Source organism: Phalacrocorax aristotelis, chromosome 1 (genome assembly GCF_949628215.1).
Source record: "Phalacrocorax aristotelis chromosome 1, bGulAri2.1, whole genome shotgun sequence".
Taxonomy (NCBI): Eukaryota; Metazoa; Chordata; class Aves; order Suliformes; family Phalacrocoracidae; genus Phalacrocorax; species Phalacrocorax aristotelis.
This window is the reverse complement of record NC_134276.1, coordinates 20,335,013-20,351,204: the sequence shown is the minus strand read 5'-3', so window position 1 is coordinate 20,351,204 and position 16,192 is coordinate 20,335,013. Positions and strand designations below refer to the sequence as shown.

Genomic DNA, 16,192 nt, shown 5'->3' with positions numbered 1-16,192 from the left:
TGGCTTTCTGTAAGTTCAGAACAACCTCAACTGTGCTTGCAAAGTAACGCGAAAATACATCATAACCCAGAGTATTATATAATCAGATCCTCATGCTATAGGAAACAACTTGTTCCAGAAGTTCCTTGGAGCCTGTAGAGGAGTGGAACAAAAGTATAATTCTTTGTTTGTAAATCACAGAATTTTACATAATGTACAGTCAGGCATCTGGGCAAACTGAACCAAGAAACTGCTGCTGATCAAAATCTCTGATGTCCATAGCAGTGTTTCTATAGACTAAGTCAGCCTGTAAACCATATTCTAAATTATTAGTGAGTCACACCACCTTATCCTGGACATGACTATGCGATTGCAGTGTTTGGTTAGATGGTCTACTCAAATGGTTTTGTATTAGAAGACCATGACAGTTTCTTGCCTGTCTTCTCCTTTGCCCTGTTTCACACTCCTACCATTGTGCCATTAAAGAAGTATTTCTGACCACTTGCGAGACATCTTATGAGACCAGGCAGATGCTTTTAAAACCTGAAAAGAACATGTCACAGAGATATGAAGAGAACTTTCCAGTGCCACTAGTTGGGAAACAGTCTAATCACCAACAGAGAATGAGCTTTAGAAATTTCAGAAGACAGAATCCTTGCATTTCGAAGTGTAATAACCAAAGTCTGACCATTAAACCAAATTCACCAATGTTTTAAAAACAAATCCCTGCTGCCCCAGTGAACTACTTTTGCAAGTATTTATTAGGAAATTCTGAACACCTGACTAATATTTTTCTCTGAAATGTGATACAAATTAGGAATCACATGTTCCTATTTAACATGTCTCAATGACTTCAGATCAGATTTGTACAGTTCATAAGCAAAATGATGATTTCTGTAACTAACATCTTTACACACACTCAACCTAGGCTGTAGAAAGCTACCTGTGGTAGCCAGTGCCACACTCCCCAACATAAGATTCAAAAGCTGAAATCTAATTAGATTGAAATCCTACCCATGCTGACCATTCGAAATAAAAAAAACAACCCTCATCTTTGTAATTGCAAAAATACCTAGGAGGTTGCCAAGAGTCTGCAAAATGGCCCTAGCTCAGCTAAGCACAGACTAAAATTAAGATGCTTTCTTCAGTATCAGTATTGAGTGCTTTGCTGAATTGGGGCCTTAGATGACCAATAGATGACCAATGTCATATCTAACATTTTCAGAAAGTCAACTGACAGACCAGTAAGTTCTGGCTTTGGATGAGGGATGCTGGACTTTCAACCTTATAACATTTCTTTGAGGTATTCTGCACTGAAAGGTGAAATTTTAGAGACTGCTGTGTTTCCCATTATCATCGGACACATCTCTGAAAGCAAAAGCTTTATGCACTTGATATAGTTCGCAATGAGTTTGAATACCTGTGTAGTTTTAATGTGTGAGTAAAATAACCTCAGCATTATTTTTTTTAAATCAGTTATAAATGACACTGCAACTTCAAATTTACATTTTTAATGTAAGATACCATATAACCAAGGTATTTAACAAATATTTTATCAAAACCCACTACAAAAATTATCACGGATTAAAGTTTTTCCGCTAAAACTTTTAAAGGGAGAAAAAGTTATGAGAGGAACATATGCTATTCTGGAAGCAAATCCTCTCCTAGTTCTTCATCAGCAAAGTCATCTTCCTCAGCTCTTTTTCTTGCGGCAGTTTTTGGTCTTTCTGCTTGTGGGCCAAGTGGATCTATGTAGGAGGCATCTAGGGTTTAAATACATTTGAAAGAGTTACCTGCAAGTAATTTTAGCTTTGTTTCAAACACACCCAAACACAAGAGTGGGTTTTCACATTACTTAGCTGTAAGGTGTCTTTGAAATGCAGAGCAGAAACAGCATAGGAACACTGAAGAAGAACAAGATACCACATTCGGGAAGCGAGGCATGGCACAAGAGCAAAAGTACCTGAGTGCTAGCGATAGAAGCTTTTTTCCCCTTCTTTTTTAAAAATATATTTCTCTTTATTTTATTACAGTCATTAAGGGAGAAAGACTTCTGAAAAGTGCATGGAATAGAAGACTGATGAGTTGGTTAAAGGAAGGGCGTTTTAGGACATATCACATTCCATGCTGATTTGGGATTTTAAACCCTTTTGAAAATTCAATTTTAGTGAACAACTTATGACTGCAGAACTTGAAGAACTGACTAAAGGATGCAGGAGACAGATATCAAAAGTAATGAATATTTACATGGGCCACACTTCTTAATATTTACAATTGCTCTATAGTGAGCTCAGAACAATGAAGCTAAAGCAATTCTTCACATTTATTCCATAGGAAAAATGTTTTCCTAATTGTCTAATTATACATGCTCTTCCAAAAAGTTATTTTTCCACCTCCTCTTTCTTTGAGGGCCAGGAAAGTAAGAAGATATAAGATGCCCACTTGCCTATTTCTTTAGTGCCACTGCTTTCATAGGGCTCACTTGTCCCAGGCAAAGCTTTTAGTTTGGCGCTCAGTCTTTCCCCTTTGGTACCACTGCTATCTGGGGGTGGGGGAGGAAAAAAAAAAGTTGAAGACAAATAACATGCTGCTATGTTCTGTGAAATCATGATAAAAGAACAACATACATTCAGCTACTATCTGTCAAACAAGATTTGGATGAAATCATCTTTTCATGATGGATACAGTACACATTTGTAATAGTGGTCATTAAAACACAATGGACACTGTGTCCACATGTTTTAATTTTTTTTTTTAAATATACACAGCCTTATTTACTTTGGAGTAAACACATTAAAATATTTCTGCTTCAAATGCTGACATTTCAGTTGCTTATAAATTACAGTCACATTTTGGAGTTAAAATAAGCATGATAAATATAAACACTGTCACAATATATATGAACATTTCATATGTCTGTGTGCTTACTAATATATTAGTATGATCCACCTGTTGAATGCTCTCAAGGTTAAATACAACACTAACTTTGCTTTTAATTAGAAGAACATATATGGCGTGTGCTGTCTGCATGGCAGGCAGGCACAGTTAATGTATACAGACCATCCTGGCCCTGCATCTCACTGTAAACACTGTGCTGGCAGCTCACTTTGCAGCAGGGCCCCAAGGAATGTGTCGGCTCTGAGGGCTGCCTCGTGCCCAGACAACATCAGATTAATATTCTCTTGCCACAGCAGTATTCCAGACACTTTAAATGTTCTGTTCACCTCTGAATCTCTTTTTCACATTCATGGCAAGCTTTCAATCTCGTCTGCCACAACAAATTTTTATGCATTTTTTTTTCTGCTAGGAGAAAACGTTCCATGTTTGGCTTGGTATATTTACAAGGCAGGATATGCCATGCTGCCAAATACAAACATGCTCATTCACAACACAAAACAATGCTGTTATTAGAAGTTCTCCATCTGTAAGGAGGAAAAATGGGTTTCATTCAGCAAACATTAATTACAAAGTCTGGACTTAGCGACGCATTTCCATTGTCTTAAGTTCTTTTTATAAATACTGTTACTATTTTATGAAAAAATCTTCCACAAAGATGACAAAACTTTATTTCTCCATAAATACTACTGCAAACTTCAGTTTACTCAGCCCTGAACTGGAAGACACTATCTCTGCTCCAAGAAATATCTAATACATACAGTCACATGTCAAAGAGTTAATATGTTTACAAGACATGGATTACCATTGAAACATCAAAGGAAGTACACCAACCTCCCTTAGATCAATTCTCACTGACAGGTTCCATGGAAGAAGTGAATGCTTAACGAAAGATTTGAAGAAATTGAAATAAATGAATGAGTTTGATTGGGGGTGCTCAAAAGGGCTGTGAAATTACAAAAGGGTCACCTCTTGATTTCACTGGGCTTTGGAAACGCCTGCGCAACGCAGAGGTGCATGCTGAGCCTCAAAGATGGTGTGGAAGAAAACATTTTGAGACAGTTTAGAGAAGAATACAAAATGTTTAATAGGGACAGAAAGTAGGGTAGGAGTAGGCACAGTCTTGTGCAATGGAAAACAAGTAATTTACAAAACAATGAATAAAGTTGGAAGCAGCAGTAACGAAATATAAAGACAGGAACAATACAGCAGAAACTACACTAGGGAAAGACTGAACTAGTCTAAGAAACTCTATAGGTTTAATTGGTTGGTTCCAGAAAGGAAGAACTGGATGTAATGAAAATAAAAGAGGAAGATGGTATATCAAATGTTTTCAACTGTGAAGGAGGAAAACATGCAGGTTTTAGTGATACTACTAAAGGAAGGTGAAAGATTTTATGTTAACTAAAAGAAGAAAAAAAAATATGTTAGGCAAGCCAAAATGGCTGAGATAAACATAATACCACACGTTACCTGCCCTAAAGTCCATCTTACTGTCCTAAAACAACCAGTTGAAAACGGAAGCTTTCTTGGACATCCTAGGACCCTTAAGTTTTATTAGTGCTACTAGGGCTACATCCAAGAAGTAAATGAAGCCACAAGCCCAAAATCTGAAGCCAAATTTTCCCACCTTTTCTCTTCCCATCCAGTGGATGTCCAACCCTTTAAAGTATCTAAACCTCACCAACTGCCCCCCACCCTGCATAGCTTTGAAGTTTCTTGAGCACTTATTGCTATGACTGAGTTGTCCAAAATGGCCATCCTGAGCAGCAAGATGCCTGCAGGATGTTCAGCATGCGATCTGGTACCTAAGCTCTGCTTTCTGTTTGTTAGCCAATATGGTGAATAGAATTGTGAGTGCTCTTACAGTGAGCAAATGTAGCTGTTCACACAAATGTAGCTTTTTAGGCTTCAGACTTGATTCAGCTGCCCAAACACATTATTTACTGCATTTAACGAATTAAACCAACTCACCAAAAGGTTAGATTAATGATCGAAATGGTGCAAGGGAACCAGCAAGAACATTTGACCAGAAATAGGAAAGTAAAAGAAGTGCTATGGGGGGCTGGACTGTTCTTTCCAGAAGCAGCAAGTTATTTGATCAGTACACCCCACCTTGACTAAACACACCCTGGAAAAAAACTGTGAAGAGCAAGTGTCTATGGGCACAGTGTCCTTTTAACACTTAAGCAGTAAAAACATATGGATGCCTTACTACATTAGCCTAAAGACCTATATAAACTGGCTTATTGTCCATACAAAAGAACAAGAAGATGCTTAGAGAAGAGCATCATAAAGTACAGCAAGCATATACAGCAGCTCTCCAAGAATAATTTCCTAGCTTCCAACAATCTGTAAATCAAGCATGTGTTTGAGGGAAGGGGGGCAGCTCTTCATATTTAATAATGGATTGATAGATTTGCTGTCCAAGAACTTGTTCAGTCTTCCCTCGAGGCCCTATGAAATTTTTGCGTCTGTAACAACCTGAGGTAAGGAGTTCCACCTTTCATTTACTTGGAACCTACCAATCTAGCCCCACCTTGCCATGGAAAGGAGTACCCTGCCCTTCCTACCCCGCACTGCATCCCCCTCTGCATGCTGTCAAGTGGTAGCAGACTGTGCCAGAGCAGGTTACTGCTACATTTAAAACTAACCTAATGAGAACTTCTTCTCAAGTGGATTGGCAAAGTAATACAGCTCACCCTACCTCTATATGACCATTATATCTACAGCAAAAGCGAAGGGAAGGTTAACACCTCTTCTGGTAGCAGCCCACAGTTAGTTTAAATTAAGCTCAAGTCTCCATGGACTGCACTATGCTCTGAGCATACCTAACAACGTGGAAGAGAAGCATCTTTCATTTTAAAGGACATATAGAAGAGAATAAGAGGTGGTTGACATCATCTACCTTACACAGAGGTGTCAGACAGCAGCTCAGGAAGCAGGAGGTCTGGCTTCAATGCCTGCCTTCACCCACAGCTTCAAACCCACAGCTCTATCTTTCAGGAGGAATGTCCTAGTTGTTGAGCCATTTGGGGTAAGGCTTTTCTTGACACTCTGCCACAGGATGCAGGATTCGGCTGCCAATATGACAGCTATTAAAAATTCTGCTGACCGCATAACATGATCTGCCAGAGTTTAAATCTCATCTTGAAATTACTTTTTCTAGTTCTATTTGCAGATAAATCTTATATATGTTTTTACTCAGTAAGCATACATAATTCGCCAAAGATTTTATACACACTCCAGCTTTTGGATTATGGGAGTGAATTAAGTAAATTGTTTATGGTGGGTCAGTTCAGCTAACTCCTTAGGTGAGTGCCGAAGCATAAAACAGATTAAGATGTTCTCTTCACTCACATATTTTCCCTGCTCATTTACAAAAACCACCTTTTTTTTTTTTGCACACACAGCACCATCCCACAATGATTTTGTAATTAATGAGGCATCAACAGACACACAAAGCCTAGAAAATAAGTGATTATGAAGTCCTGGCTGCAGAATAACCAGACAATCGCTTGACTCTATCACAGTCAAGACTATTTGGGATGCTTATAGCCCTAACATCTATAACATGCTTCCATGGTATACGAGGAGATCCTTATTGGCTGGTAAAGGGTGTTTGATTATGGGATGTTTGTTTGGGATGGACAAACCCATTTCCCCACTGACATCATTACAGGTGAAATGATAAAGGGAAAAGACACCTAAATTATTCTTGCATGATTTCCTTCCCAAATTCATCTGTGCAGGCTTAGGTAACGAGGAGAACGCAAAGTGCTTAGCCCTTCATGTTCTGAATTCAACACTGCTTCTCTGGGCTCCTGTCCAAGGCTCCATGGCTCCTCTCATCCAGTACAAAATTCCCCATTCAGAGAGCAGGGCAAATGCAGAGACAAAGTAAACACTGCTATGGTAATGTATTCTTAAAGTCATACTCTCCCTTATCTATAAAAGGCTTTACGCTATTGAACAGTAAAAATATCTCTTAGGGCAGTAAAAACCAGAGTGTCCTGACTTTGAAATTCTGGAAGTTACTATCACATCTCTGAAAAACACGAAACAGTGAGTATGAAGAAAAGAAAAGATTATTGGAAAGGCAATCTTTGAGAATTGCCTAAACTGAGATGTACAGATGTACTGTTAGGTCCCTTCAGGGTTGGGTTTTTGGGTGGTTTTTTTTTGTTTGGTTGGGGTGTTTTTTTTTTTGGGGGGGGGGGGAGGTGGGCTGTTTTTTTTTTATTTTTATCTTTTTTTTTTCTTTCCCCTTTTTCTTCCTCATTTTTTAAATTAAGAAGAAGAATTTTAAGGGAGCGTACCAATGTCATCTGCTTCCAACATGAATCAAAAAAAAGAAAATAAATCTGAGATTTATGGGGAGAAGAAAATGTCACATTTTTACAATAAGAGTGAACAAATGAGCTCAATTTTGGGTACACATTTTAGATTTAATGATTATTCTTCTCAAGACAAGAGCAGACTAACTGACTTCATTCCCTTTCATCTTAGCCTCCTCTTTGGAAGCAATTTTTGATCATATTTCCTACAACAAGGAGGCCTGAATTTTTAATACTCCTAATGTAAATAACCATATAGGGACAAAATTAAGGGACTGGGAAGCCTGCCATATGAGGATAGGCTGGGAGACCTGGGTTTGTTCAGCCTTGAGAAAAGAAGGCTCAGAGGGGATCTCACCACCATGTACCAGTACTTAAGGGGTAGCTACAAAGAAGATGGAGACTCCCTTTTTACACTGAGTCACATGGAGAGGACAAGGGGGAATGGACACAAATTGCTCTTGGGGAGATTCTGATTGGACACGAGAGGGACATTTTTCACAGTGAGGACAGTCACCCATTGGAATAACCTCCCCAGGAAAGAGGTTGACTTGGCCACGTTAGACACCTTTAAGAGTTGCCTGGATAGGGTGCTGGGCCACCTTGTTTAGACTGTGCTCTTCCTAGAAAGGTTGGAATAGATGATCCCTGAGGTCCCTCCCAACCTGGGATTCTGTGATTCTGTGAAAATACTTGGGGAAAAAAAACCTGTTAGGAATGCCAGCAAGTATGGGGACAGTGAGCTGGTAAGAGGAAAGAAATTAAACATGCATCATACCTAAAATATTTGTAATGCATACACACTTCATTTAGCTAGTAAGTACTTTGAGTTAGCTAGTACGTACTAAACTAAGGAGGGTTCAGTAATGATGGCAAATCCCTCATACGGTATAGGAAAATGATCCCTTTTTTGTGTTGGCAACACCACTGGAAAAGATTAATCTTAAAATGTATACAAATATTTTTATTTTGAAGCCATTAATTTATCAAAAGCATACTAAGATTCTGAAATGAAATAACCCATGTTTCTATTTCATATGTGTCTTCACACAGAAATTTCTTACACTACAAAATACAGACTCATAACCCAGATGAATAACACCAAACATTAGACAAAATGTTTGGGTCTTCAGGTTTCTCTCAGTCAACCTCAGTAAAAGGCAGATAAACTACAACATTGTTGTTAACATCTGTTGCTGTGAGCGTGCAGCTTCTTCATTGATAAGGTTCCCCATCAGCGTTACTAGTTAAAAAAAGGGTAATGCCTTTGACTCCTTCTAAAAAAATACAAGTAGTACATCTCACTGCAACTTTTGATCAGGAATCCCATAAAAAAGTTAATTCCCGGCTCAATACAGGACCTTCTTTATACCTCTGCTTGTTTGCAGAGTCATTTCGAGAAAGGTGGATCTTTGGCACTGAATTTGTATAACAGAAATTTCTCAAACATGCTCTTATACAGACTTGCTCCCAAACTCTGGTTTTTTTCCATTCTTTCATGAATTTGACATAATGTCTTGCGCAACAATCTAAGAATTACTGATAGGACAAATTCTAGGTCAATTCTGGCCCTGCTTATGCTCTCATTCTCTTCATGTTAGCATCTTAAATATCTGTGTTTGCTCTCCTCCTGTTACTCTGGTTATGGGGGGAGAGAGTAATGCCTTGGAATTCCTGGAGCTTGCAGTCAAAGCTTCTCATGTGTTCAATTTTGGATGGGAGGGGAAGGGAGCTTTTTTATTTTTAAATTTTTAAAAAAGGGTACCTTTTCATAGGTATTTCTGTCTTTAAAAGAAGTATTGACAAACTGGTAGTTTGTGGGATTAATGTTGTCTTAGGTTCTTTCCAGCTTGGTCTTTATTTATATCCTCTTTTGCTAAATTACTGACTCGCTCCTGATAACATGCCCCTTTTCACTAATGAGGGTAGGGATAATTACAAAATACAGCTGAAAGAAAAGACCCTTTGTGCTATTTGGCTGTATGCCTGATGCAATGTTTTGCACAGCTGTTAATACCCTTGCCTGCTACCAATGCTGCTCTTCATTCTTATTTATTATAAGCCAAAGTGGATCTCCACTTTATGACAGAAAACAGGTCCCCATGCTGTCTCACACTGCTGTTTTGCTGGCACCTCTAGCCAGCTGCATGCTCACAGGGCTTATGTAACAAATGAAAGTCCAGAAACATTTCCATCCATCTCTGTTACCAAAATAAGGAGTTTCACCCCAAGAATTACTTTGGCCTAAGGCCCAGAACAGGTAAAATTCAATCCTAGGTGGTGTTTTTTTTCTACATATCAAGAAATGATTTAAGAGCTTCTCTAGTGAAACTACTGAGCTGAAAAAGGAATAAGATCTCTCTGAAGCATCCAACACTCATTCTTAACTCTTAGAGAACACATGAGAGCAGTATTCATAAATGTAACAGCGCTCCAAGTTCATCGTAAGATTACACTAGTAATTTCCATGACTTTTCATGACCCTACAGAATTGGGTAAAATTAGTAAAGCATCTGCTATGTAGGTGGAGAAATAAAATTATTTCTCTGTAAAAGGAAGGGAAGAGAGGCAAGAATTTATAGGGTACCTCTTTTTATGAGACCCACTGATATTAAGATAAACCAAATGCAGAATACAAAGAAACCATTTCCTATTTGGGTCAAAATGGATTTTTTTCCAGGTGTCTGAAATAGCCTGAAGTCTGCTAGTTTCCTTAGAGCAGGAGCAGGGAACAGTTACGTTTAACATTACTAACATTTCATGGATTTAATAATGGGAGGGAAAAATCATTAGGTCTGCAATATGCAGGCTACCTAGTGCAGAAAAGACAAAGCAGGCCAATTTCCAGACTTATATTGCTAGAGTTTTACATTTATGAAAGTCAGCATTGTAAATCTATAGGAGCAAAGAGACTTAGCAGTCAGAGAGCAAGCTTTCCTCCATGGAAGACACTAGTACTTCAACTCTGCTATGCTGAGAAAAGGGGAGAAAGGAGCTCAAAGACAGTACATGTGTCATCTTATTACAGAGCTGGCTGCACAAAATAGCCTCTTGAACTTGTAATGAACACCTAATGTAATAGACTAGAGGGCATAAAATTCCCTTTTCTCCATGTTAAATAAAGACACAATGAATTCCTGTTTTTCATGGCTTACATGTTCTGTTTTGTTATAATAAATGGTTCCTTATAATAAATACTCTGAAGTTAATGGGATAAAAATGTTCAAGTCCACAGTACTGAAAACAAGTAGGAATTTAGCTTCAGGAATACAAGGAGATCTGTATATAAATCACAAATCTTAGACCAAATCCATGCTATTATACTGTTTGAGGTTTCATACAGCAATGAGATAATAAAAAAGGATTAAATAAAATTTGTGAAGTACTTGCATATTACTCAATGCATATTTGTATGTATTTCAGAATGTAAGGAGGTTTTACAAACACTAAGAAAAGTATTTTCTTTAGGATCCTGACAAATGTGATATTTAAGCAGAGGCATTAAGTACTTACCACCACCAGCACTTCCTTCTCTGCGGCTACGTGCACTGCCATCTCTGCCAGATTTAATGCGCTGGAGAACAGTTAAAAACGTTTGCAAAGAACAGAACAAAAACCCCATTTAGTAATATATATTAGAGATAATTATTGAAAACTCAGCTTATTAATAAAACAACAGAAGAACATTAAGCTAGGCTTACTATACTGGAACTAATAAACCTTGTTTTTCAATGCACAAAATTGTCCTTAAAATCAGTATTAAATCCAATGTTTACATAAAACAAGAGTTCTATGAAATTCAAACAGAGTATCTCGATAAATTATTTTTCTTCAGATAAAATTTATACAAGGAACATGCATAAAAGTAGTTCAGATGTACCTTTGTAAAGTACAGCTGAAAAAACAGGCAACACAGCCCTCCTTGCACGAGTTCAAAGTAGCCTCTGCCTATTAACATCTTGTAAATCCCACAAGCGTTTTATTATTGCAAAGATTCAAGGGGGGGGAAGTAGGGAAATCTATAAAAAGAACTATTCACCCCATAGATCTTAAATTTTTGAATACTTGGCACAGCACTGCACAGCAAAATTTAATTTACTGTTGAGTGTTAAATGCAAGATAAAGGTGAAGGTAAATACTCTAAAAGCTGTGTTTAAGAAGTCTGCTCTCTTGCACTGAGGAAGGTACCATAAACATCTTCCAGCTGTGTTTTTTTAAGTGTTATTTGAAAACTTTAACGCTTTATCAAAGCAATACTTCCCTATCACACGGCAGATGTGGCTTCTCCTGTCAAAACACCAGATTTCTCATGCATATATCTTGTCAGTTACAAGAAGGTACATCTCAGTGAGGGACTTTTTGATGGGGAGGTACAAAAACTTGGTGTTTAAAGAACTCAGCTGATAAAGGAATCTCTGCATCTTATTTCCAAATATTAATTCAGCACCTGATTAAAATACATGCACATGTTACCGACCATGTATTCAGCTCAATTACTGTAGCTTCTTCGTTCATTTTTCACCAGAAAAATATCATGGAGTCTGGCAAAGTTGGAATGACACAGAAGAAGTGAGAGAACTTTCAAGATTCATGCCAACAGAAAAAGGAAGGACCCTTAAATCAAAACTCGCAGGAGTCAGACAGGAAAGCAGTGAGCCTAACATGAAACCAGGAATGGTCTTGGAGTGATCCAGTCTGGGACCAGAATTTCTTCTACTTTTTATTTGTTTTGGGAAATCCTCAAGTCTAAAATATGTTCTCTGAATTCTGGATTAAATATCCTATTCACAGTCCAGTGAAGTAGATGTATCAGTCCTTCAGGAAACATGTTCAGACTCTACAAACATTAAATGACTGACAAGAAGTCTGCCAGTGGAAGCTCAGCTTCCGTCTGCCAGAGGGAAGCAGTCCCGTTAAGATAGTGACCGTGTGGCATTTACTTCCTAGGACTTTACTCCCCAAATATTATAGAAGTATTGCAGCTTAAGCATATGACTTATTCCTGTAAACTTCCAAGTGAGTAGTTTATAAGCCATCCCATACAAAAAGCAGACATTTAAAATAGGTCCAGTGATTTCCACCCTAAAAACGCCTATTTCCCATGACTGCAAAAGAAATTTAGGATGATTAGTCCAGATGTAGATGCCTGAAGGTAAAGGCAGTAAGTTCCCCCCAGTACTTGCACCTATCATCACTGCTTCACACCACACCCCATCAGTCCCTCATTTTCAGTCATTAAGCTCATTTAATGGAAATAAATAGTAATGTGTGCACACATCAGTGCCAAGAAGGTTGTGTGAACTTTTACACTATTACCTGTCTTTTTTGAAACTGAAACATGAAAAAGAAAGATTAATGCAGTAAAAAAAAAAAAACAACACCACCCTCAAAACAAAACCAAAAACCCAACACATGAATGTTACAGCAAAAATCCAATGCTGAGAGAGGCAGGGAGAAAAAGTTCTACAGGGAATAAACCCCACAGATGTTCCCAGATTCTTGGCTGGAAGTATTTAACAACTTGTCCATATTTGAGAACCGAGTGAAATAAGTACTCCAGAATATTTATTTTGGTATAAACTCCATGTGGACATACTTATTCTGGGAAAACAATGCCAGAATAGCAAATTTTGATAAATTTCTACAGGAAGACAAAGTCTGTGTGCAGACTTTGAAATGTAGGTATATTACATTAGCATTTATCTATTTTCCCTTTACTGGGTGCAACTGAGAAATTGTGGGTTAGTCTGGAATTAGGAGCAGGAATTGAACCATATCTGGTATTGCTAACTGAAACCAGTGTGCCTATTGGAAACTTAGGTGGTGAAATATTAAAATTTGATAATTTTAGAACTTGAAAGTATAGTTGATGACTATATGCTTGAGGATGACAGAAGGAATTTCTCTGGACAAAAATACCTGGTAATTTCCAAAGCCAGATGGTAGACATAAGACTAAAAAAAACCACACACAAACCAATCAACCAAACAAAAAAACCTCCTCAAAACCAGGGGATGAAAACCCAGATGCAATACCAATAGCAAAAAGGAACTGCAGGGGTATTGTTTGCAAGATAGCACTGATGTTGAGATTCTGGCACAGAAAGATACTCAACTTCTAATACAGGATGTCAGCATACTGATTGATAGTGCATTCTGTAACATCTTTTTTTTTTCTTAGCACCTTTGTTCCTTAGAAATCAGTGGTGTTGATTTTTAAGAAAACTGGGACAGTGCATTCCTTGGGGGGCAGAAAAAGTTGTTCCTTTCCTTGAGGAGACACTGAACTTTGTAGATTTCAGAGTGTGGCAGACAAGACAGCCAGAAGAGGGAGATGGGAGCGTGTTCCCCTATGACAAGGAGCTGCAAGAAGGAGCAGAAAGTAACCAATGAGGCTTCAGAGATTCTGAAGAGAATGTGCTAGGAACCACAGGGGCAGAATTTTGCTGCTCTTCAGAAACTCACTGAGGTTACTCAAACAGGCTGGAAGCATGGGCCTGCCCGCAGGGGTGAAGCTGACAGAGTTGACTAGAAACCTGTTTTATTCCTACTGTTGTGGTGGTTTGGGGGGGCAAGAGGGAGTTGTTTTGTTCTGGGGGTCTTTGGTTTTTTTTAAACCTAGTGCCTTTCAGTTTTTGCTGTTTAAAAGAAAATTTGCTTAGTTTAAATTATAAATTGAATCAGGCTTGTTTTTATTTAAAAGCCTGTTTTCTTTTCTGGGCAACACACTATAGGAAAACGTTTAATCAAATATACCTTAAAGCCTTGACTAGTTAGAAGTGCCAGAGAGACCTTTTTCTCCCTTCTACTCCACTCTCATGAGACCCCAGCTGGAGCACTGCATCCAGATCCAGGGTCCCCAACAGAAGACAGACATGGACCTGTTGAAGCAGGTCCAGAGGGCCACAAAATTTATCTGAGGGCTGGAACACCCCTCCTATGAGGACAGACTGAGAGAGTTGGGGTTGCTCAGCCTGGAGAAGGGAAGGTTCCAGAGAGACATTATTGCGGCCTTTCAGTACTTAAAGGGGGACTATAAGAAAGATGGGGACAGACATTTTACCAGGGCTGTAATAACAGGAAAAGGGGCAGCAGTTGTAAACTGAAATAGGATAGGTTTAGATTGGACATAAGGGGGAAAAAAAAAGTGTTTATCATGAGGATGGTGGGACACCGGACACTGGAACAAGTTGCCCAGAAAAGCTGTGGTTGCCCCATCCCTGGAAGTGTTCAAGGTCAGGTTGGACAGGACTTTGAGCAACTTCATCTAGTGAAAGATGTCCCCGCCCAGGACAGAGGAGTGGACTAAATGATCTTTAAAGGTCCCTTCCAGCCCAAACCATTCTATGATTCTGCTTTGCAAGGTTAGTTTTATAACAGCATAGAGTCACTAGACTCCTAAACAGGAATATATAAAGGTAACACACAGAGTGAGCTTTCCATGTCATGACTGAATTATGATCACTATTGAAGTCTGAACAGTCTAAAACAACTATGCAATAACTTGTGCTACCATGCATCGGAACTGAGTGCCACTGATACCTCTGTCATTCAGGTATTATGCAATGAAGTCCCTTCACACAATGTAGTTGCAATGAAAAACAATCCAAACAAACCTTAGTTTAAATATAATTTCTGTGTTACAAAAATCTTAAATAATTTAGATTATTTATTATTTTAAATATTTTACTGGTAGCTTTTTCCCCACCAGAAAGTATAGAAATGTGTTCAGGAAAACCCAGGCTTCCAATATGAAATAAACAGGTAGAGATGTGACAACTTTTGCTTTTGTGTTCATTTTTTTTTTTAACATACTAAAGTATTAACTTTTTTAAAGGGAAGAAATTATTTTCCTTAGAATCCTCAACATTTGCATATCTATGGTACATAATTAACACCTTCAGTGTAAAAAATGCTGGAATTATATGCAAGAAAATAGATAACCTCTCCATCTCCAGGGACCTCTCTCTTACCAACAATAATCCAGTTTTAACTGGTTTAATCTCTGAGCTTTCCTGAGTAAAGCACTGAGGTGTTGGAAATTATTGTAAAGAACGTTGTATGTCACTGACATTGAACTGACACTCCTTAGAAACTAAGCAAATACACTTCAGAGAGATCTCTTAATTACGAGTTTTGCAGAACAGGAACATTATGCCTGGTCATCTGTTTTGCTTACTGATATCAATACAGGGGAGCCATGGAGGAATATTAGCCCCACAACATATGTGGATTGCTTTCTTTTGTCCATTTCCCAGGTGCTTTAAATTTTACTTTTACTGAAAATCCAAACCAATGTACTTCAGCTAGCCCCACAAAGTAAGGTCGTAGCATAAATTTGGACTCCTTCGATCAGTGCTTCCCTTTGTGAGTTTCATTTTTAAAAGGTCCCAATGTACCTGTGCATACTCAGACTCAGGAATAGAGGTAAAAGTGAAGTAACTAAGGATGCATTTACACATTATCTGACATCAGAAGGAGCTAGTAAGTGTTACTAGAAGCAGAGTAAATCAGGTAAGACTTAACGTGTCCTAACATGACTATGTAGCTTTGAGGCGGCTCACTGGATAGGAAGAACAAGCTTGAACATTTTGCAGTTCAACAGCACAGATAATGCTTCCAAACAGGAAGCTGATTTTGAAGTGTTACTTTATCACAGGAATAGCAAGAAAATGATGCACGTGCATGTACACACACACTCGCTCCCTCTGAACAGAACACAAGTTATGATCTCATACCTTTCACAGCCTGCAGCTTTTCCATGGAAATTTTTTTTCACTTTAAAAATTGGCACTAATGTGAATAATTTACTTCTACCTATATACTCTGTCAATGCTACAGCTTTGTATATAGCAAAAAGGAGTTCTAGTACATGGACAAATTCTTACACTCCCCTTCTCTCCCTATAGTTGCATTATTACTTGGCTCGTAAATACACTTTATAGTGTCTGGCAAAAAAGTAGGAAAGATGACATTCCACAG

At 38.3% G+C, this 16,192-nt stretch overlaps 1 protein-coding gene across 4 annotated transcripts in view; it reads right to left on the bottom strand.

Annotated features, from left to right (window-relative positions):
- Positions 1–729: 729 nt before the first annotated feature.
- IFT88 (intraflagellar transport 88) overlaps positions 730–16,192 on the bottom strand; it is a 49,692-nt gene continuing 34,229 nt past the window's right edge. For all 4 annotated transcript variants that reach the window (XM_075083206.1, XM_075083217.1, XM_075083225.1 and 1 more), the window contains exons 24-26: positions 10,725–10,785; positions 2,426–2,521; positions 730–1,742 (exon numbers count right to left, since the gene is read on the bottom strand). In XM_075083206.1, the coding sequence (XP_074939307.1) occupies positions 1,621–1,742; positions 2,426–2,521; positions 10,725–10,785 (279 nt within the window). In that variant the 3' untranslated portion in view covers positions 730–1,620. The remainder of the gene's footprint in view (positions 1,743–2,425; positions 2,522–10,724; positions 10,786–16,192) is intronic.